General features: G+C 39.9%; 1 protein-coding gene across 1 annotated transcript in view; it reads left to right on the forward strand.

The window, feature by feature from the left end:
* Positions 1–24,490, forward strand: part of faf1 (Fas (TNFRSF6) associated factor 1) — a 63,510-nt gene that overhangs the window by 32,685 nt on the left and 6,335 nt on the right. The window contains exons 9-18 of the mRNA XM_030727229.1: positions 2,422–2,517; positions 2,637–2,760; positions 2,885–2,948; positions 3,046–3,127; positions 10,419–10,573; positions 15,213–15,349; positions 15,471–15,559; positions 18,938–19,018; positions 19,428–19,505; positions 22,453–22,668. Coding sequence (XP_030583089.1) covers positions 2,422–2,517; positions 2,637–2,760; positions 2,885–2,948; positions 3,046–3,127; positions 10,419–10,573; positions 15,213–15,349; positions 15,471–15,559; positions 18,938–19,018; positions 19,428–19,505; positions 22,453–22,668 — 1,122 coding nt within the window. The remainder of the gene's footprint in view (positions 1–2,421; positions 2,518–2,636; positions 2,761–2,884; positions 2,949–3,045; positions 3,128–10,418; positions 10,574–15,212; positions 15,350–15,470; positions 15,560–18,937; positions 19,019–19,427; positions 19,506–22,452; positions 22,669–24,490) is intronic.

A 24,490-nucleotide genomic window follows, 5' to 3' on the forward strand; every position in this document is an offset into this window, starting at 1 on the left:
TAAGATTCTCACGTTTGATTGCCACTTGATTGGGGGATAGGCAGAATAGACATGGGGCCATTCCTTCACATCCTTAAAGTTCAGAACCTGTATGTCTTCAGCTCAATACCATCAATGTGAATTAAGCTCCCAGACCTGGCACCTCCATAACATTTCATTAAGAGTGTGTTCTTGGTTTTAAAAAAAAAAAAACAACAAAAAAAACCAAATTCTATTTTTAAATCACTTATTTTTTTCACTTAAAGAATATTTTCAGTAAAGTTGTTTGTAATGTTCTAGTTTCTGATTAAAATGGCTCATTTATCTAATAAAAGCTACTACAGAACTAAATTAGTTAGAGTTGAGTTTCGTGAGCATAGACAAGGCAATTCAGTTAAGTGTTCTTCGTAGGTGTTCCTTGGGTTAGGGTTGACTGGGTCAGCTGTCCTTGCTGTGACACTTGCATACTTTTTATTGTCAATAGTACTCTTGCTACTAATTCGTAATGTGCAAGAAGTTTCTTCATTCATCTGTATGCACACTTTTTTTTTTTTCTTCTTCTTCTTTTTTTAAATCTGGGAACATTTATCTGTTCATGGCCCCGTAGGGAAACTTTTTAATTCACTGAGAAAAGGACAGTCAGATAACAGATTTAGCCCTTTTAGTCAGTATTATATGATGTGCTCTTGCAAATAAAGCTTCACAGATGATGTGTCCCTTTAGAGGTGATGTCATTCTTGGTTTGTTTTGTTTCAATATTGCTTGAGAGTCTCGCCACTGCTTTTTGGAGCAGATTTCCATGCTTAAGACAACATGGAGGAGGAACACTCATCAAGATGTTATTCTTTCTCATACTGTCAGGGGACGTACTTGATGAAATATCCTTTCAGTCAATTGTTGCTTGACTGGTGGGAATTTGAAACACCAATATTGTAACCAGTTTCAGTATATCCTTTGTCAACTATTTGGAAGGGTGCAATAAAAATTTTAATCTTTAAAAAAAATCAATATGTAAATAAATAATATATTTTTAATTCTGTAAATGTAGTAATGACCATTGTAAAGGGGCCAAGAATATGGTTGCATTAGAGTTGGGCAATATGGGCAGACATCTTTTCATAATTTCTTGACATATATATTAAAATGGGGGTAGTTTTCTGGAAAATAATCTGGTTATATTGCGGAAACTAACAAAAAGCCCTTCTGTTAATTTGTAACATTCCCAACAATGCTGAACTATGTAAATTCAAAACTATGGCATAAATAAGCAATAAAAATGTTCAAACTCTGTCCAAATGAATATAATCTAAGGATGAATATTGTGATACTGCCCAACTAACAGCACCTATACTGACTCAACTGGTCCACAACTGTGCAAATAATTTTGTATAAATATTTGGTCCTTTGTGTGCAGCTAACTTACTTTCTAGCACTCAAAAGATAATTAATTGTGACGTGACAGCAGGGCGCTTATCAGTGCCAGGCAACGGAGATACACTTATAAGTCCGTGTTCTTGATAAGGTCTACTGGTTACACTGTTCTCTCCTGCTCTGGAGAGCTGACACCCGTATGAGGAACCACTTTTATTTTAAGAGAGACACAGAGAGGAAAACTCCATTCAGTCCGTGCAGCTCTTTTCAGACTCAATTGGCGTTGCATGTAATCGTCTCTTGATTCAACCATGTCCAGCTGCTCTTTGTGTGTCTCAGCAGCCGACAATGGAGCAGATAACAGGACCTCTGCGGGGGACGAGCAGCTCTTCTGGCTCTTATCACACCAAGCTCACCCTACCCTGCCTCAGTCCTGTTGTTCACTCTACCAGAAAAGTATTTGCATCTGGGCTTTCTGTTGGGTTCTTAACAGTTCATGTGCCACTGAATATATTGTTGCATTATTATCAAGTCTCAGTATATTCAGATAAGAAGATCTAAGTTCTAAAAGCAAGGCAACTTTAGTTTCATTCTGCAACAGCCTTATCTCTGTTGTTGATATCCCTTGAGGTCTGAGCCAGGAGACACCAGGTGTAATGAGTCCCTGCTGAATGCTGACATTTTCAGTCTTGGTTTTGGATTTGGGAGCTCATTAGTCAGGTTTCCTTCCACTATCTTCTACTATAGACCACTTATGGATACTGCAGGTGTACAGAAACCTCACTGAGGTCACGCCTCATTAGAGAGATGATCGAGCCTTTGTTTGAAAATCACAAAGCGTGTTATGATACAGGTTATACTTCTGCTGCCTGGGGAAATAGGCAAAGGAAAGTGAGGTACAACTACAGGGTCAGTTGTGAAGTTTGCTGTGCTCTGGTTTAGACGTCAGTCTTTGTTGGGGAGTAGTCATAGTGAGTGGTATCTCCAATCAGTCACTTAAACTAAAAGTAAACACATATGGTTTACGATCATTCTTATATGGTTGGCTTTGCTCTTTTATTCTGTTTTTAGATGACACTAGCTCTTTCTGGAATCAGCTATCCCTGCCATCACCTCAGTGTTTGTCGAAGGTCCTCGCCAGCCAATGCCCAGGAACCCACAGAAGAGGTATACATACCTGATATACATACACAACCACAGTCTTCTGAATTATGTATTTCATCCCCTGTGCCACTTCGCATATGCTAAATTATCAGACATGCTCAAGAAATGCTTCTTATTTACAGTGTGCAGATGTCCATATGATCAGCGACAGTGAGGGAGATGATTATGAAGATGCTTCAGAATTTGGTGTGGATGATTCAGAGATGTTTGGAATGGGCTCCTCAAGCTGTAGGAAATCACCTATGAGTACGTAAAGTAAACCACTTGTATGATATTCGATTAGAACTCAGTTATAGCAGCCGCTATAGTACTAACCTCCAGATATAGCAGCTAAAGCTTGACCATATGATTATTTGTGTCCCTTTTGCAGTGCCAGAGAATAGTGAAAATGAAACTGATGCCTTAATTCACTTTACTTCTGAATTTTCTTCAAGGTGAGCTGTTATTAGCTGCTTATTCAAATAACTGAACTCTGACAAAAGAGGATAGTAACAATGTCTTTATCAACTGTCTGCTGTGTGTGTCATATAGGTATGGAGAGACCCATCCGATGTTCTTTATTGGGTCTTTGGAGGCAGCATCTCAAGAGGCCTTCTATGGCAAAGCCAGAGATGTAAGTAACCTGTTTGACTGCTTTGGGTCTCTCAGGAACATTTTTAATATACTCAGATACAATAATAGTTGATAATATCATGTTTTTTTTTGTTGTTTTTTTTTTTTTTTTTTTTTTTTTTGGAAGATTGATATTTCTATCCCTTTTAATTTCGACTATGCGAGCGATATGAAGTACTGATGTTACAAATAATGGACTGTCCTTTATCACTGATGTCATTTCTGATTCATGGAACCTAGTCACTTTTGTTTTTCAAGTTTGAGTTTTCTTTGCTTAAGATAACACGATAAAGGAACACAAACAGAGAAGGAAGATTATTCATTCTCTGTCAAGGGAGAAACTTTATTTCTCATAACTTCTCTTTTGTTACTGAGCTGGTGGAAATTTAAAACATAATAGTCAGTATTATAATCAGGTACTTTATTCATGCAGCCTACATTTTTCAGGTCTGCATTAAAGTTCTTTTTTTTTTTTTTGTTTGTTTGTTTGTTTGGGGAAAAAAATAGTAAACCTGGTTAAACACAAACTCAAACCGTGTATAGATGGAATCTAATAGGGTAGCTCATCAATGATTTAGATCATCACCACTGAGTCTGTGCTGCTGGCATATTGCCCTCATGATTCTCTTTGGTTATGGAGGATGATATCTACAGATTTTTAAATATATGTTATATAGTATTAGGCTTAATGCCAGTAAAAACATTTATAATAGAGATAGTGGAGACCTAATAATATGTACAGCACAGTACAAAAATCTTGAGCCACGTCTCTTTTTGCTTGTTAAGCCACTCAACACTGACCTATGGCCTGAAAAGCTATCTACAGCAGAGGAACAGTATCTGAAAGTCATGCAGAAATATGAAAAAAATCCATCAAAAAACCTGACACAGGACCTGAAAGATGCATCTGGCTGTTGATCCATTTGCTGTTTACAGAGGCCTCATCAGAAATGGTCTCAGTGGAAGGGTGACTGTCAAGAAGCCATTCTTAAGGAATGGAAATAGTGAGAAAAGGCTGAAGTTTGCCAAATTACACAAGAACTGGATTGAAAATCAGTGGCAGCAGGTCGTATAAAATGATGAATCCAAATTTGAAATTTTGATTTAAAACCTCATTAATCTGTCTGTCGGAGGTCAGAGAGAGGTACAACAGTGGGTGTCTACAGCCATCTGAAAAACACAGTGGCTCTGTTATGGTTTGGGGCTGCATTAAAACTGGTGGTGTTTGGGATCTTGTCTTGTTCATCATGCAGTATCATCTTGAAAGCATCTGATTGGCAATGGCTTCATTTTTTTTAGCACACACAGTGACAAAAACACAGCGCCAGTGCAGTAAAAGCATAGCTGGATAGAAAAACTGAGAGTGTTAAACTGTGTGTAACACTATCAGTCATGGATTGGCCTCCCCACAGCCTGGACCTCAACATTATTGAAGCAGTGTGGGATCATCTGTACAGAGACCAGAACAAAAAGCAGCCAACATCCAAAGAAGAGCTTTGGATGTCATTCAAGAAGCCTGGAAAAGTATTCCTGAAGATTGCTTAAAGAAATTAACAGAAAGCTTGGCTAGCAGAGTTCAGGTTGTGTTAAAGAATAAAGGTACCATACCATACCATACCATACCATACCATACCATACCATACCATACCATACCATACCATACCATACCATACCGACTTTCAGCTCGTTAGAATTGTATAGCATAGATACATCACTATGCATATTTCTCATTTTTTCTGCCACAATATAAAAAAATGAAGGGTTGCTCAAGACCTTTGGACATTACTAATAGAAACTTGAAAAATGTAAATATCAAAGTGAACAGAATAAAATCACAACTTACTAGACACAATGTGCAAAGAGAAACTAAGCAAATGATTAATGTGCACATGAGGCTTGAGAAAAATGTGTGCCTTAATTTCCATATACCTTAAAATGACATTTTTTTTTTTATAAACACATTGGCATTGATGAGTTACAATTGTATATTAAATGTCCTTGTTTAAATGTATTTACTGTGGACATGGCTTGGTAGCCACATTTATCAAAACCTCCCTGACAGCTGAGGCTTTATTTTTAGCTGTCCACTTTCCCCCTTGTTTTTCAGCTTTTGTCCTTTTAAGGATGCTTGTATCAACGGACAGCTTGTGTGGATTACAGCCTTATTAGACTGTGAGGACACAGCAAGATGTTCTGGGGGTTCAGATCACCAGGCACACAAAGAGGGAGGGTGAAAAAGATGATAGCAGGGCCACAAAACGAAGGACATAATCTTAAAAGACAGGAGGGAGCACACGAGAAAGTTGGAAGATAAAAGGCTGAGTGGGAAGAAAGACAGAAATAAGGGAATGTGAGTTTGGGGGGATAAAAGAAAGGGATGGAGAGAGTGTGAAATAAACAGATGTAAAAAAAAAAAACAAAAAAAACCCTAAAGAGAAGCTTGGCGTTTTGCCTGTTTCCCTGCTGATCTCCTCTCATAAGCCAGCGCAATATGGCTGGTGTCTCTGGTGTTCACACACAGTCCTGTACCGCTGTGCTCTACACAGCACGGGGGCAAAATAGTATTCATTTCCACTGTATTTTGTTTTATTCTGGGTGAGCTTGATTTAGCCTGCCAACTGTGCTGTGGTTAAAATGGCTTTGGAGAAGCTGGATGTGTGCAAAGATGTTGCATGAAAGCAGAAGCTATTTGATCTGTTCTGTGTTTGTCCTGTTTTGTCACAAACATCCGAGACGACAGGCCAAAACAAGCTGCTTTTCAAGGTTTCATTACACAGTAGCATATGTGCACAATTACACCGTCCCTTCTTCCATCTATCCAACAATCCCATCCCTTGCTCTTTTGCTTCCATTTGAAAAGGAATCTAGCATTTGTGTCCTCAACATAGAAAAAGCCTACTTCATTAAGGGTATATTCGAATAGGGCAGATTGGACTGAAGGGGGAATACGCTGTGGGTTTTTAAACAGAGGAATCAGTCTCACTCTCTCATAGCCTGGGAGAGGCTAATCACTAAGCAAAACACTACATTTGATGAAGTGTTTCTGAAGGTGTGTGTGTTGGGGGAATGTTGAGATAGACTCAATCCATCCTTAATGAAAATGCTTTGGGCTGCTGAGCTGAGCTGAGCTGAGCTGAACCCTCTTGGGGATCAGTGGTTAGTCAGAGCGTACAGAGAGATAGGCCACCCATCACTAACCACGATCCTCACTAAATCCCCATCAACGCAGTGGTTAATCACTCTAACCCCACTCTCTTTCGCTCTCCACTTCGCTCTCCTGTCTGCCACACACAAAGACACATCAAAATTCATAGCCTTGCTGAAGAGGGGAGTTGAGGGATTTATCACTGCCAAGTATCTGCTTTAAAACCCAGCAATAGCCTTGCAGAGTCAAGAGGAAAGAGCAGCGGTCAATCAGAATGGCATATAGATGTATGTATATCTGTCAGCTCAAGCTGTTAATCACAAGTGGCTTTGATTAGTTATTGAGTGCACCTGAAATGATTACTGTCATGTATAAATAGAGAGATTTAGGGGCTACATCAGTGCAAAATGTTAAATATTGATATATTTATCCTACATATTGTTAACATATCAACCATCAATAGATGATCAGGAGCTTGGATAGCCAAGATACAGTTCTGTGTCTTATGTATTGGAAAAGTTGAACATACACAAAAGAAAGCTCATATGTGGCTAACAACTGAGCATGTGTGGACATTAAGTTTGAGCTGAAGTTGGCTGTAAATATGGTATTCAGACTTCCTTGGTAATAAAACAAAAAAAAATACATGTTTGGCTGGTGATGATTTATACAAAAAGAAACCAGCAGAGTTCAATAAAAACAAATGCATCAAAACTCACTGGATGAAAGTCACCTTCCACCTACTGAAGGTAAGGGACGCCACAGCACAAAGGGCATGATGATGTCCACTGGAAAGTCTTTTTCACAGAAAATCAAATTATTTTATTATACTAACTGTGTGTCTTTGGAAGGGCTATATTTCTTTTATTTCTATATTGATTTAATGCAGTTTAATGCACTTTAATTCACTGTCTTTTTTTTTTTTTTTTTTTATTGTGGCGTGCCTCGTATATAGCTGGTCATCGATCTGAATGTGTTTTCCCACTGTGTAGGTCATTTGAGCTCTTCATTTTGAAGTATTTGCTTTTCCAGACTGAGCCGGTCATCTAAAGAACAATCACCATCTGGATTTCTCTGTCCTTCCTTTCATCGTTACATGTCTGTATCTCATTAACTAGTGTCCCCTGGCTGTGCTCAACATGCTGTATTTGTGATTAAGCCTCTTCTTGATGTTGCAAAAAAAAAAAAAAAAAAAAAAAAAATCATCCACAAAAAAAAAAAAAAGGCCCCTAATTAAACTAAAAGCTGTTGATCAGGCCAAGAGTTTGCAGAGTTTCCTTAAAGAGGCTTAAAATTAACAAACAAAACACATATGTCACATTTTCTTCCACCAATGCTTTAAAATTCTGATGGTGGAGAATGACAAAAAGATGAAACATATATAAGTCATGACACTTTGTAACAAATGTTAAAAAGAACTTGAATATCACTTTTACAGTGTGTACTGCAGCATTAGAAAAATATCATCTGGTATTTGGGTTTTATTATTGATATCTTTCCCTTCACTGCAGAGTGCCCGTAACACCAGCGAGTGTGACTTCATGTGGAATGAGACTTTCTGTTCAGTGGGTGTGGGGTGGGATTAGTTGGCTGCATTGTGAGATTTTTAGCAGCAAGTTGCACCTGTACTATGGGAACAGTAATTTTCATTTGGATTTGAACGGGCCAAAAATGAGGACATGTAAATAAACTACAGCAACTGAAAGGACAAATATTTAGGCTCAGTAAACACACATTTGTTGTGAAAATATTACGGTACTGTGTAATGCACAGAGCACTGTGCAGGCATCCTGATGTCTTTTGCTCACACTTTCCAGTCACCTGACCTGGGGCTTCTTCAGCACCAACAAATGTGAACTATATAAATCAGCAGAGTGCAAATAAAGCCAGTAACAGATCTCATATCCATCCTCATTATGAATCCTTATCATAATGAAGTTCACCCAAATAGAATTCGAGTGAATAAATGAATTCTGTTCATCTGTCAGCCCAAATGATGTTAAACACAATTTCCATTTTTGGATACAATACCCAGGCAGGAGATACTGCTCATTATTACAAATTTTTAGGAAGTTGTGAAGCATTCAGTCTAATTTGTGTGAACATATAAATACTCCTGTGATGCCTGCATGTAATGAAGCATGATGGATCAATTGGCGTAGCTAGAGTACTCCATAAAGAGAAGAAACAACATTGTTGAGGTGTTTTGCAATGACCAATTGGCCATTTATAATATGGGCAGATTTGGGGTGGGAAATGTGCCTGATCCACTTACCCACATTTTTGGGTGATTGATAAAGAAAAAAAAGGGCAAGTGCAGCAATTTATTAAACAAAAAAAAGAAGAAAAGCAAAACAAAAACGAAAAAAACTTGCATATTTTATAATAAATGTCTCCACTGACTGTCTTTTTTTTTTCGACCATAGATATGCATCTCTCTGAGTGCCTCGTTTAAAGCACCACCATAACACAAGAGCATATTTTTTCATATTTGTATACACAAATATTTAATATTTTCAAACTCTCCGCTGTCTTCCAAGTAAGAGGTGCAGTGTTTATTCAGCGAAAGAAGCATAGCACTATTCTACGGTGTGAACTCTTTTGTTTCTCTCACAGCCTCAAAGCAAGCTTAGCTTTAGGTGAACAGGTGTGAGGAAAGGCTATGGGGTCACTATCTAGCTCAGGTTGGACCTAGTAATTTAGCTGAACTGAGGGATTTGCTCCTCCCTGCTAAGACAGGCAATACAAAAGATCTCACTTGAAAGCGGAGAGGGAACAGAGGGGTACGGACAGTTTAACTAAGATGAAGGAGTTCAGTTCGCCAAAATGCCCACTTTGATTAGTCTTTACACTTGCTCTAATTGAGCATGCATGTGTGTGAGTATGAGTCCTTTACTTGTGGGTGCAGAGTTAAGTTTGCGCATCTGTGCATGTGTGTTGGAGATATCAGCGTTTTAGTGTGTATCAGGGCTTTGGGGTTTTTTTTTTTTTTTTTCTTCACGCTGTAAAACTCTCCCTCTCCTCACACTCATTCCTCTCTCAAGACTGAATTTGCTTGTCTTCTCAGCATGAGTGTTTAATCTTTTCAGGCTGTTGAATCGGCCTGGTGAATGAGTCCCCAGCTCCTTCTCTCTAGGAGCCCTGGAGATTATTCTAAAGCACTAATCGTTGAGCAAACACAGCAGTGCTCTCCCATTCCTATTCTACACAGGCCACAGTATAGCACAACTTCTTCTTTCACTTCTCCTCACGTTTTACGCCCTGTGTAGATTTTTTGCTTTTTGGCGCACGTAGCCTAGATTACTGTTCCCGAGAAACAGACCCCTTAACTCCCCTCTCACAGCCATGGTTAAAAATGAACTAAGCAGAGACTGAGAGTTTTTCTTATTTGTTCTTTTATAGCAAGAGAAGTGACATGTAATTTAAAGAGCATTATTTCCAACATTGTCCCCTGGAACCTTTTATGTTTGTGGGTGTGTTTGTTTTTTAATTAGATTGTCAGTAGGGAGAATCTACCAGGCTTATATGATGGTGTCAATATCCTTGGATTTGGAGCTTCGTCAATATTGTCTGGCCCTGCCGCTACTAACCTGAACAGGCTGCTGGCATTTGGTGTAAAATAAATAGAGTGATTTGTCTGTTTTGTTTTCTCCATATCTTTGTCGCCTCCAAGTGAAGTTTTATTTACACCGCTCTCCATTTTATTTTGCGTGGTATTTGCTTTTTTGCCAGTTGTGGTCCTGCTGTGGTCTTTAGAAGTCCTGCCAGCACTGCGCCTAGCACCTTCTCCCAGTGGTCATTTTATGTAATGTGTACGTGTCTCTCCAATGATGAGACACCCATGGATGGCTAACAGATCAGCACAGATCACAGATTTGACATTTATTATATTCTGAGGTGTTTTAACTAGTTGTCAAGAATGCATAAATCTAAAAGTTGCTGTTCCACAAATGTGGCTGAAGCGATGGATCCCACAGCCAGCTGTATTCTTTGCTGTTTGCTTTCAACAACTGATGACAATATTTGGTTATGAAGAGAAAAATTATTAAACATCCCTTGCAGTGACTGTTCCCCTAACAAAATAAGAGTTGCACTTTGCTCGTGTCTTTTTCTCCAACTGAGATTTTCAAACTCTTCCTCTCTGCAGAGAAAGCTGCTGGCTATCTACCTCCACAATGATGACAGTGTTCTCAGCAACGTCTTCTGCTCCCAGATGATGTGTGCTGACTCCATTGTCTCTTACCTGAGCCAGAACTTCATCACATGGGCGTGGGACGTCACTAAAGAAGCTAACAAATCCAGGTGCAGTATCAGTCAACCAGCACAGTGTTATATTATTTCATTTTCAACAGTTATTTCACGATTGTAGTTTGTGTTAAGATTGAGCATAATTAATTTGTGTAAATAGAGACAGGAAATGGGGGAAAGATACAGGGGAAGACACGCGGGCAAATTGGCGGCAGGCCGGGACGCGAACCCGCGCCGCCCGCACCGCAACGCGGCATATGTATGTGGTCGCCGGCTTCACCACTAAGCCACCCAGGCGCCCGTGTAAATACAGTTTTAAGCTTCAGCCTGTGACATTTACATTATCAGATCAAATATATAAGTATAAAAATATTTAGCTACATGTGAATTCTGTTGCAAAGCAAAATCTAGTAGTGTTTTCTGGTTGCTAAATCTGATCATGAACTGTTTGATAGTCAGTGAGAATGATGGCCAAATGGTATAAAGAATAGAGTAAGGTTTTAAACACTGAATTAATTCTCTGGAGATCCAGTAACACATCAGAATCATGCTGTATTTAGAATTGTTTTAGCCAGCTGTAAAGTTTAGTAATGCAATAAGAGAACCTTTAAGCCCTGACTGCATCCTTAATCCTTATGTTTTATTTATATGTGACTTACTGTCTGCAGGAGCCGACTGTTTGCATAAATACTGAGGTGTATCTAATAAAGAGGATATTGAATGTATTTCAGTGGGAAAGAAGCTTGATCATGAGCTGAGGGCTTTGTGAGCTGCCAGTCCTCTGTTTGGGGAGCAGTCTGTTGCATGCTACTATCTTGTCCCCGTATTATTGTTTTGAATAATTTTCTTAGAGAAGTTTATTTAGTCTAATGCCTTGCCCCATTCTGCTGTTGTATTTTTTTTTTCTTTTTTTTGTGTGTGAAATAAGAAAATCTCAAATTTCAGAGACTGAATCCTATATATTTTACCTTGCCATTTTAGTGTGAACAGGAAGCATTGAGATAATAATCTAAACGCTAGTGTAGATGGAATCTTATCTGGCACATGAACAGTGTTTAAAAATCTGTTTGACACTTTCTTAATTGCTGGCATTCATCTTACACTCCATTGCTCGTACTCTGTATCTCTGTCTTCTCATTCTCTCTTCGGCCTCATTCTCTTTTTGAAGCTTGGAGGTTGCATGCTAACAAAAGGCGTTGTGTTTGCATGGTGAGGCCCCTGATTGGGCAATCTGGACCAAGCTGTCTGAATAGAGGATCGGTGGGAGATGAAGGACTCCATTGGAGTCCAAACATCTCTATCTCTCCATTTATCCTAAAGGTCCTAGCTTAGATCCAGTGCCTTGTGTTGGTAATTTACAACAACACCTCTTTATTACACTGGTTCAGTGAATAAGATAAGATATTTTTCAACATATAGTGACTTGATGATTATTAGATCTCTTTCAGGTCCAAGTGTTGAATAGTGGAGTGGTTTAGGTAAATCTGAACCCTTCTTTTCCGTTGTAAATAGGAAATTCCTCATTAATCTTTTCCTTCCCTTTATCTTTATGCTACTTATTTTACTTCACTTGTTTCCTTACAGATATTTCTTTATTTCTCTTCTATTTATTGGACTACCTCAACTCTCACTCTACCCCAAACCTCCAGAGTTAAGCCTGCCCTCTGGTAGCAGTCATTTAAGAAAGACTCGCACCCTGACCTCACCTCTCCATTATTTCTTTTAAGGAAATTCCCTCCTTCCCTCATTCCACTCCCTTTTTTCTCCCAATGGCCTCCTTTGCTTTTTGCCCCAGCTGGGCCTTTTTATTGCACGTTAAAAAGGAGGCAACATCTGGAGCTTTTCATCACACACAGCTAGTCGCAGCTTTGCTGCTAACGCATGCATGCACATATGCACACTAACTCACTCACACATCCACTGCTGCGCCGCATTCTCACCCTCTCTAGCTGATCTAAAGTGACTGGTGATTGGCATCAGTCACACAAGCTGTTTGAAAGGAATCCTGATTGTGTGTGCGTGCGTGTGTGTTACTGTGTGTGTTTGTGAGTGAGTGATAAACCTGCTGATATTGGAATGTGCCTGTTGTTTAGCTTAATCTACTCTCACTGGCCTACCAGTTAAATGATTAATTATGCATAAATGCAGTTCTGGTGATTGGGTGCCAGTGTTGTCACTCGTGGGAAATGGATCTGATATATAGTCCAGACAGTGTGCTATCATTGCACATGTAAGTAAATAAACAGATTGAAAGTTGATAATTCATATTGTGTGTAATTTACTGTACACATTAGATGGTAAATTGACTAGTTCTTATATAGCGCTTTTCTACTCTACATGAGCACCCAAAGCTCGTTGTACAGCATGTCTATTCATACAAGCACTTTCTATGTTTAATCCCACTCCAACAAATACATCGGGAGCAACTTGGGATTCAGCATCTTGCCCAAGAATACTTTGGCATGCAGACTGGGGCAGCCAGGAATCGAACCATCAACCTTCTGATTAGCAGATGACCTGCTTTAACTCCTGAGCCACACCCGTGTTATATTACTAATATGTGTGTACAGGCACTTTGTAAAAGAAAAATGTACTAAGATGAATTTATTTGGATGCTAGATTTAGAGATTTAGAACATAAACAGACGGAACTGGCAGCCTAATATGAACACCTGTGCAGTGTATAGCAATACAGGTGTTCATATTAGACTGCCAGTTCTGTATGTTTATGAGCTTATTAATAATGAAAATGTTAATGTGTTTAAGTGTAAACTTGTGTCTTAACTGCTGAAAGCCGGGACAGGCCATTGCGTGAACCTGTTCTGTACACTTGACTTCTTCTCTTGACATACTCTTACCTGAAATCATAACTCGTTTGGTGGGAGAACAAAATGTCACTTTCAAATCAAAACATGTCCATGTTCACTCTGAAACAAAGTGTGTATGACACAGTGAGCTATCAGAGCATCCGGTTCCCATACTGCTCACATACAGGTGGCTGACAAAAATATCCCCTGCAGTGCTACTGTACTACCCTGACTCATCACCTGCTCAGTGGAGCAGATGCCCGGTCTAACCAGTCTACTCACATCTTCATGCATCACTTTGATTTGAAGAAGTGCAAGCTGACATTCTGGGGAAACATTAACTGTTATAGCTGTTAGGATCTGCAGTGAGAAATTAAGCTGGGATGGGTGACAAATTAGAAGCTGTCAGTCACATTAGTCGTTGAAGCGTTTAATGGTGATTGCAAATTCCATGCAGGTGTTTCTTCTGCATTTAGTTACCCCTAAAGGTTTTTTTTAAGGCTGCAAGTTAGGTGTGGACTTGGTTACATTCTTAACCATGTTTTATTAGAACTGGATGAGGCTGAGGCTGCTGAACTGTTCAGCCCGGAGTACCTTCACTTCCTGCTGCCATTAAGTGTTGTGTTCTTTGGGTGAATTCATAAACACTTCATAGTTGTTCCTGTTTCCTGGTTTTAGAATCATTCTTAATCTGACTGACATTGGATACAAAGTACATCTAGGTTGTGTTTTGAGGTTGAGCTGTTTTTATGTCGTTGTGATTATGATTGTCATTGTGCTCGACTAGCTTCCTTAGTTTACAGGTATAAACCAAAGCAGGTTAGCCTGTGCTTGATTAGCGGTTTAAGATTGGGTTACCCTTCAAGTTATTCTCCATTGTTCCTTGGCCTTTCATTACAGGTTAGAGTTTCCCTGTGGCCTTTTGTTATATTGTGGCTGGGCTGAGGTCTGAACAGGGACAAATGTCAGAACAAAATGATCTAAGATTTAGGGTACCCAAGTTTTTCGTTGCAAGCCGTGGGTCACACAAAGTTCAACATTTGGAAAAGTTTTGTCTAGATTGTATTTCAGAGCAGGTTTCATTGATCTTTTACTACAACATCCACATTTTTAGCTGGTACTGGCATGGTTATTACTACTACTGCTATTGTCCCATTGAGCGGAAGTACTCAATTTCACCGTTTGGAAAGTCTGCAGGTAGCTCCCTCAGCTTTGGCTTCATCTTTTAATGAGCTACACCCCCTCTCAGACAGCATCCCCTCTATCTATCTTCTTACTCTGACCCGCTGTCCCGCCATCCATTCCATTACCTCTCTATTTTACCAGCCAGTTATTAAAGTAGATCTTATTAAAAGGCAGGAGAAAAAGCTAATCTATATTTGCATTCAGTCTATAGCAATTCATTAATATTATGACATTTACAGGGAGCTTGGCAGGGCTCTGGCTGCCTGCTACCCTTTTCCCTCTCTGAAATGTTAATTTAAAAAGTTCTGTCTTTGTAATGGAATAAGAAATCCTCTCTTGCCCTATCAATTCAGGGTGTCTGGTGAGGAATACTAATTCATCTATGGTTCCAATTGAGATAGCATGTCGCCCTGATGGAATAAGAAAATGCAGAATTGGTTTTAAAGTCTTTAATGCCACAAGTTGTGTGTATTTCTCTTTTCTGCTGCAATCTGAAAAGTATGCACCTCCGTGTCAGTTCTTCTGTGAAAATATTTGTGTGAATACTTGCGTTAGAGCCATGTATGTGTATGAATGTGTCCGCTTTATATCTTATTTTAAAAAAAAAACATGCAAATATATCTTCATTACCAAGAAGAACACACAGGTATATTAAATAGAATGGGGAGAAAACTGAATTGAATCAATTTCTTTGTTTTCCAGACTACTCACTATGTGTACAAGGCACTTTGGCAGTGTGGTGACACAGACCATACGGACATACAAGACAGACCAGTTCCCCCTGCTCCTTATAGTCATGGGCAAACGCACATCCAATGAAGTTCTAAATGTTATTCAAGGTAATTCTTGTTTTCTATATTTCCTGATTAACATAGATTATTAGATTTTTGTTTGTTCTTTTTTGGTAATGTCAAAACAAAAGTTTTTATCACCCTCTGTTGTTCTTCTTTTCTAATTCAGGCAATACGACAGTGGATGAGCTGATGATGAGGTTAATGGGAGCAATGGAGATCTTCACAGCACAACAGCAAGAGGACATTAAAGACGAGGTAAAGCTTGAGCGGATCAGAAAGCCTGATTGCAAGAAACAAAAATGTCAGCCTCTGATCCTTAAAGATGGAGAAAATGCTTAAGATTATTTTTTTCAATAACTACTTAGTGCCTGTTTGTGCATCGTGGAACATCTGTCCTTTTAAATGAAAGCATATGCCCGTGCTTCCATGTAATGCTGTTTGACATTAGCTCAGAAAATTGTGCAAAACCTGCTGCTGGTGACTAAACTAACCAGTTTGCGACGAGCCAGACTTTCTACTGTATATAGATGATTTCATATTTTTGATTTTAATTTTAAGTAGCTACTGTGGACTGAGGACAAAATAACTTTTGCACCTACAAATATCCCATCAATTTCTCAAATATACTTTTTCTTTTTGGTCACACTCCAGAAATTCAAGTGATTGTTTCATTGTTTTTTTTTTTCATTTTCGTTTCTTCAAAAAGAACGTTTCTGCATATCAGTTGAAAACTTCTACCCTTAATTTTGGTTTAGCTAGTTATCTCAGTGGCTTACTGAGGTAACCGAACCGACCTTTTACATTGTGTTCAAGTGATAAATTGCAACATGTTGGAGCACATCAGAAGGTATTGTTAAAATATGCCTTTTGTGTGATGACAAGAGAACCATTCATCCCCTTTAGTTTTCAACTGGACTCATCTCCCATTCATTCCAGTTTGCAGTCAATTTTACTCTGCTACATGTCTGTTGACCTCCTTTTACCCAAACAGGAAATCTCATTAAAACACCATTTAAGGATTCCCTGCATAGAAATGAAAAGGTGGAGCTAGCATTTTATGTCATACACAGGGTTCTTCAGAGTGCACCTCTCACTGACAAGGCACTTCACTACTTTCTTAACCATTTCCTCATACGTTTCCTTTTTGACATGTAAAATACTGTAGGCCATTTTTACCTTTATGTTCCTTGTAGCTTTGTGCAGACATTCACACAACCGTGAGTGTGTCATGGTAACTGTTGAAAGTGATGCATGGTGTACAAAGTTAGCTATAGTCATTAATAGAAATGTTTTTTGTTTTATTACTTTGTCACACATGTAGAAGTTTTATTTTGGTTGTGTGAAATCATTTATACCTGCCACACATTTTTGTCAGTGCTGACTACATTGTGCCTTTGTTTTTTGTTTTTTTGATTACTGTATCTTTAGATGACAGATGTCAAGTCATGTTAGGTTCAGCCATTAAGTTAAGTCAAGCAAACAGACTTTCTAGCAATGCTATTGTGAGAGTCATAGCATCTCAGTTATGGGAATCATGGGAATAAGGAATGAGCTGAGTCTCTCACACACACCCTGAGTCAGACTTCCTCAGGTGAGTTACACCCTGCTGAGTGACAGCTGTTCTCTGTGTTGTTATAATTTCTGTAATGCTCTGGCTTCATTGTGGATTTGTCACTCTTGGTCATTCATCAAATAATCATTAAGGATGGGATTAAAACAAGAAGTATCCAGAGTTTCTAACATGAAGTGTTGTTAGATACTAGAGTTTTTTTCTTTTTTCCAAGATTAGTGCAAGTGCAGTGTCTGTGTATAGATACCACATGAATATTACTCTTTCCAAAGTTAAACTCTATAAAAACGAACTGTTATTAGAACTGCTAACCTCAAGAATTTTAATGACAAACCTTATTGCATCTCTGGGGTGAACTCAACCTTGACTTCGCTAATCTCGTTTTCACTGCAGCTGCTTTCGGGTACTGTTGAATATTCTTCTTCTTTTCCTAGGTCTCTTCCTTCTTTCCATTTTTTCGCTCTCTTTTAAACCTCTCCTTTCCAAAGACAAACTCAGACATGAACACAGACACCCAGACATTCCACTTTGACAGCGACTTTTGTGTCTGTCTGGAACTGGAACAGCTGGACAGCCACATTGTGACTTCTACTAACCATACTGACTCGCCAGTCACTCATATGGTTTTCTGTGTTTTAGCTTAGTAGTTAGTAATCAAATGACTACTCACTGCAGTTTTGTGGTCTACATCTGTTAACATTTCAGGGGGTTTTTTTTAGGGTCATTTTCAGGTCATTTAGCATGTATTTCATATGAAGAATATCCAGAACTAATCATAGTACAATTTTTGCTGATTTGGACAAAGAGTTGTATATAAATTTGAGGTCAGTTTCATGGTTGGGGGTACCAGACGTGCATACTCTTGCAGCATGCAAGGCCCACAGAAAGGAGCCTTCTGGTATAAGTCTGTGTCTGTTAAGTGACAGTGAGCATACAAGCTGATAATGCAACCCAAAAGGAAATAATTTTATATAAAATTTGCCCTTGGTAAAGCAGCGCTCAGCCACTTGGTTCCAAAATTAAATCATAAAAAAAAACAGCCATATAAAGCTTCTTTCACTAGTTGTTATTTGTGAGCAAACATTAAATATGTGACAGCTTGCTTTTCTGAACACCAAGTGTATCATCACGACTAAAAGACAGCACATGTCTCGCCAACTTGAACAGTAGCCAAGATATAGTTGTGGAAAATCTGTTTCTTTTTTCCCTCCAAAGTTGAGGTCCTCAAAATCACATGGTGTTTGAGCATGTCAGATAAACATTTTCGTTCATGCAGCCTCACATTAGGCTATTCAAAGCATTTAAAAACGTTCAACAACAGGTCAAATGAGTGTAAAATGAATATCAAACATGAACTACTATGTGACTTGTTTGCGTGACTCAGGGCCGGTCTATTGAAGGTAGCCACTTTTGATGCTTTTGTCCCCCTGTGCCATTCTTTTACAGTTTCCTTTCAAGGTTCATCTATTATGTGGCCCAAAAGCACAAATGTATCTTTGCATTTTCCAATTCAGCGCAACAATACACACTGTCGTTTTGCTTAGCTGCTGCCTGGTTGCACAGTAGCCCTCTGATCATCACAATAAGCTTACTTTGCCATATCCGGGCTGACACACAGCATGGGCCTTCAGAAAATAGAAAACTAATGGCTGTGCACTGTTAACACAATGGACACTTGTATTTAGTCCCAGTCTTTATAAAACACTTTGTAGCCACAGCAGGTAGAAAGAGAAAGGCCGCCTGTCCCCTTCCCTCTGTACAAACAGGAAGAGAGAGGCAGCGTGAATAAAAGAAAAAGGGAGGGTGAAACTGAGATGAGGAAACATAAAAGGGGCTCGGGGTCTGGTAAATGACAGCCCGGTTAGAATGAATTCCCCTCTGTTGCTACTCTTTCATACCTGGTGTTTGTACGTAACCACACTTGACATGCTGTGTTTTCTGCCGCTTGCTTCTATGGAGCTTCCACACCCGGCACTTCTGCTTAGATGTTTTGTCCTCGTGCATCCTTTGTTATACTGTTAGTTAATGGGACCGACTTTCTTTCTTCCTCTCTCTGCACTCAGGACGAGCGTGAGGCGAGGGAGATGGTGAAGAGAGAACAGGACGAGGCCTATCGTTTGTCTTTAGAGGCCGACCGTAAGAAGGTGCTTTTAAAATAATACAAATTATCATTGTGTATCACTGGCAGTTCTTGGCTGTAGTTTTTTTTTGAGCATGGTGTTAAAATAAAACTGAACCTGAAACATCAAGGTATAGAGTAATATCTACTCCTACTGTGTTACTAGGTTAAGTTCATCAAGGTGTCGTAGATAATAAAGATAGACATCTTACTGTTAAAGTTGTTGGGTTTTAGCCGAGCCCATAATACAAAGAAGCTCCTTTTAACTATGCTGTCCTTGTGCAGGCTAGATTTGGAAACTTAAGTGCCTAGAAAATCACTTTTTTTTTTTTTTTTTTTTAATGTCTGATAAAACATCAATTGTAATTCATCAAAGCAAAGTAACACAGTGTGGGAAATGAATCAAATTAAAGATTTGATCATTCATTTTTCAGAGAGAAGCCCAGGAGAGAGAAGAGGCCGAACAGTTTCGCTTGGAACAGATGAGAAAGGAGCAGGAGGAGGAGAAGGAGGTGAGAGCAGCAGCCAAATCAACCTCATATTCACATTATGCAAATTAGTCAAATTAATATTCCACTGTTAGCTAACGCACTAATAGTATATTTTGCCAGGGATTGCACTATTGTGCTGTTTTTTTATGTCCCTCTTGCTCTTGCTCAATAAAGACTCAATTAGACTGTGGTTTTGGTGAAACCTGCCCATCAGTGAAGCCTGTGTTATGTCAGTATACAAGCATACAGCCATTTCAGGGGAATTAGATATCATAATTACAGCAAGAGCGATCCCTATTAATGTCACCTTCAATGTACACAGTTATTGTCCCGTTTAACGTCTTTATGCTGGTATAGCACACAACCTCATTTTCAAACCCGAGTGAATAGAAGAGGCAATTCATGTACACAGACCTATGCACAAACATACACCTAAGCAAACACACATATTCTCTCGAAAACAATTATTGTCTGTGAAGACGGGGCAAACACACACACACACACACACACACACACACACACACACACACACACACACACACACACACGGCAGACACAATGTCACGCATACAAGAAAACAATAATTGTCAGTGAGGATGGCACCAGTTTTGTAATAGAGTCTATTGTAATACAGTGTAGTCCTTGCTGATTGCTGTTTACTCTGCAGCACAGAGCCTGGGGGCACTGGGAGGTATTGGGTGACCTGTCTTGCTCAGATGATTTGTCACTTAAGTTAAACAGACGACAAACAACAAAAGAGCGCTGGACCCGGCCTTCTTAATTATATCACTGTAGTCCACGAATCAGACATGCTTGTGTATTTTAAACAACAATAGCCATGATGGCATTGTGTTGCCTACTTATATTAATTTCCTCAGCTCGAGCTCAAAGGTTTCCATGGTGTCTCCTGTGCTAATGCACTGTGTTCTGCTACTGTCTAGATATCCATAAATATGAGAAACACCAGCAGCTGGTGTACCGAGACAATGGCAACTTAAGTTTCCCAAACTGTTAACTGCAAAACTATGTTTTGCGCTGTGTGCCGGTAGCGCTGATTAATGAAGGTTCAAATACACTTAAAAAAAAAAGTTAATAAAAATAAAAAAAAAAACAAAAAAAAAACCAGACAGAATAACTGGTTGGCAAAAAAATACAAACATGTTCAAACCAATTATACAGCAAACCGAGGCAGCCGAAAAAGTGCCAGTAGTAGTTAATTGGTACTGAACAAGTTTGCTATTATTCCACAGCAGCAGCTCACAGTTCATTAAAAATTAATTTTGGACTCAAGAACATTACATATGAGTATTTTGGAGCCAGCCTAGTTATCCTTCTACTCGAGAAAGGCTCAGTATTGCCTACCATGTGAGCCGTTTTAATTGGAATAATTTTTTTTGTTTGTTTGTTTTTGCTTGTTTACAGTTTATAGTTGAGTTTATGAGGCACTGCTTTCCACTGTGTACAGTAGAAACTACAGACACAACTAAAACACCTGTTGCCACCAGAGAGGATTCCCGCTATCATTGTTCTCATTCTCTGTTGGAAGAAACGGGAGGCGAATATAGGAGCCGGTGAACTGGGGGGGTGGGAGGTGGAGGGTATGTGTGCTTCATGTGCCTGTGTGGACTGGCATTATTATTTGCCTCCGTCAAGGGGGTCTTAGCATACAGTTGTGCGGCTGTCAGGTGCACCTCTTCCTCCTGCTCATCATCTGTTTGCTTTCTGTGGTTAGCCGAGCGGAGCTGGAGAGGCAGGTAAATGGATGGAGAGCTCCTGATTATTTGTGCGGCGCTTCCTGGGCCCGGAGCTCGACCAGACGTGTGTCTTGTGGTTGCTTTAGGGACGCTACCTCTCACTTGTGTGGGCGTTTATGCTTGTGTCTGTGGTTGACTAGCTGTCTGCATTTGTATGTCCATCACCTCACACAATCCTGTCTGTTATTTGTGTGTGCTCGTCCCCAGGGGCCCCTTTAACTCAGTCAGCTTCGGCTCTCGTACCTGAGGGAGCTGATGGCGGAGCAGCACGCGCCCCACCCTGCCCACCCAACACCAGAAGCTGCTAATGAGCTACTGTTGTACACTCTTATGAAATATAATTGCATTATGGTGTGTAAATAAAGCCGGGGCGTGTTGTCACAGCATATGCTCCCCGGCTGGCCAAACAGGAACAACAAGCCAGGGGAGGAGGAGGAGGTGAGGGGTAGGAGCAGAAAGAAAATGAAGGCTCCAGGGAGCAGCTGAAACATGGTTTTTAGAACTCAGGATGCTTGATTTGCTTTTCTGTGGAAGACGACAGTCGATGGTTGTCGTCACGCTAGATGAGCCATCCACAGCCTTTAGTGCAGACAGTGTTAACAAAATTTAATGTCTGTAAATAAGTGATTTCTACCTATGAAACAGACCTTCAGCTATATGGAAGGTATCGAACAGGTTCATTCTGAGGGTAGCGTAGCAAGCAGCAAGGCAGCGTGAAAGAATGAAGCACTTGGCTGTTCTTAACATACTGATATACTACTTGGCAACCTTCTGAGCTACAACAGGCTTTAGGGAACAGGGTGAGACACAGGGCAACTAATTTAATAACATTCTTAGGAAGAGAAGATTGTTTAATTAATGTGAAATAATAGTACTGCAATAAGACTCTGGGAGCAACTTCTTGGCTTGCTTTTCATATATGCTTGGAGAGCGTGTCGTCATCTCTGTCACTGCCAATGTTACTGTTGATACTTTGGTTTAAGTTCACTGTAAACACAGGCAGAAAGAAATGCTGATTTTCAGTGAAATCGCAGGAATAATCATGCTGACTTTGCTGTCTAAATAAAAGGAAGGCAAATAGGCTTTTAAAAAATGCTTGTAGTTGACTGCTGCACCTCACCAACACCTGTATGCAAATGTGTGTTTTCAGTGCATACTGTCTCCAAAATCATTAATGTATTTAATTAACAAAACACTGGATTTTCTTGTTTCAGGCAATCCGCTTATCATTGGAGCAGGCCCTGCCTCCAGAGCCTGAGGAAGAGTCAGGAGAGCAAATCAGCAAGCTGAGAATCCGCACGCCAAGCGGCGAGTTTCTGGAAAGGCGTTTCCTGGGCAGCTGTAAGCTTCAGGTTCTCTTTGACTTTGTGGCCTCCAAGGGATACCCCTTTGAAGAATTCAAGCTTCTCACCACCTTCCCTCGAAGAAATGTGAGTGGTTTTACCCGCGCTCTTACACATCAAAGCCGCATGTCCAAAAATTTTCTGACTGGAAAGTGAGGATGCTTTCCAAAAAAAAAAAACCTCATCTCATTGTCGTCTTCAAGTAGTACAAGTTTGTGTTGATAATGTTAAAACTGAGGTCTTTCTTACAACCACAGTTCTTTGTCGCTGTACATTTGGTCTCTTTGTCATGCTGAAGAATGAATTTGATAGCTCCAGATGAAGTGTTCTCAATCACAGCAAACACCTCTGCTAATTAGCCTTTTCATTTAGGCCTCAGCCTAACCTCAGGCACCAGCTGTGAATGGAGAGCAGCAGGGACAATAGTTCAGATAATCTGTTGTCATTGTTTGGTGATTTTGTTTACTTATTCTTGCTTCTTTTTTCATAATTGCTTTATATTTATTTTACTGCTTGTGTGCTGCAGCAGTAGCCCCGCGTCAGTGCCTTTGTTTACTCGCACCTGTGATGGGGAAAGTTAAGCCGACTGTTTATCCGTCCACCTGCGCGCACGTATTATTCAGTGAATATTAATTAGTATCAGTCCACTGTGAATACAGTACACTATGACTGTGTTAGGATACAGTTGTCAGCACTAAGAGTAGTATTCTCTATGGCTCTTCTGCATCACTCAGCTATCTACAACCAGCCATTTGAGGACTTGGTCGCTACGCTCTGTGGTAGCGAGTTAATGAGCACTGTTTTAACTACCAGTTTAATTAGCCCTGCTGCTGGAAACAAAAATGGGATTTCCATTAATCAAGAGTGGAGTGCATGTGGAGGGGTGGTGATTGTATAGAGGTGTGTGTGTGTGTGTGTGTGTGTGTGTGTGTGTGTGTGTGTGTGTGTGTGTGTGTGTGTGTGTGTGTGTGAAGGCTTGCCCAGGCAGTGTGCCATCATAGTCTGTAGAGACCGCCAGGGCACAAACACCTCAAAGTAACACACACATTAACGCGTAGCTCACACTCTCCATTTCATCACAATCACACACTTCAACACATGCACAAATATTTTCAAGCAAACACATGCCCCGCTCACAACTTTGTCACTTAAAGGATTCACAGTTGTCTCTTTATAATCAAGAGTAAACATGTGTTTGAGACAGAGATAAAGATGTGTCTGCATCGCAGATGAAATTCCGGCAAAAACAGGATGGGAGGATTAGAGGGGGAGAGAAGCGAGAGGAGGATGGTGACTGCAGAACTAGTCGAAAAGAGAACAGAGAAGACAAAAGCTTGAACAAAGAAAAGATTTAATCAGAGAAACAGTCTGAAAGAGAAAAGGATAGAGAAGACAAGTGGAGAAGATATTAAAAAGAAGAAGATGGGAGATTATTCCAGAAAACAGAAACGCAAGAGATTTGGAGAAAGAGAGGAGAGAAGTGGCTCAGTGGTAGTGCCAGTATGAGGCTGTGAACACAGGCCCCTGTCTAATCCTGCAGCTCTGTGTTGTAATTAAATGAGAGAGAGCATAGAAAGCCTCCATCCCGTCCAGACGCTCTCACTGTTGCTTTGCCAGGATCAGAGGATAGAGGATAGACCACTATTGCATTTGTAATACTGCACAACTGTTGAAACCTTTTTTTTTTTTTCCCCTCCCTTTTTTTTTAGTTTTCAGCAGCTTTGTGCAGTGTCACTCTTTCTTTTGCTATTACCCTCCTCGTCAGTCTGCTTTATGTCACTTCCACTCATTCAGCTGCAGCACAAATTAGTGGATCTACTCAATCCATCTTTAGAAAATTAAGCAAAGCTGGATGTAGTGTTTTTGGCCATAAGCGCAACATTGTTGACCAGGAGAAAGAACAGTGTTG

This window comes from Archocentrus centrarchus, chromosome 4 (genome assembly GCF_007364275.1).
Source record: "Archocentrus centrarchus isolate MPI-CPG fArcCen1 chromosome 4, fArcCen1, whole genome shotgun sequence".
NCBI classification, from domain to species: domain Eukaryota; kingdom Metazoa; phylum Chordata; class Actinopteri; order Cichliformes; family Cichlidae; genus Archocentrus; species Archocentrus centrarchus.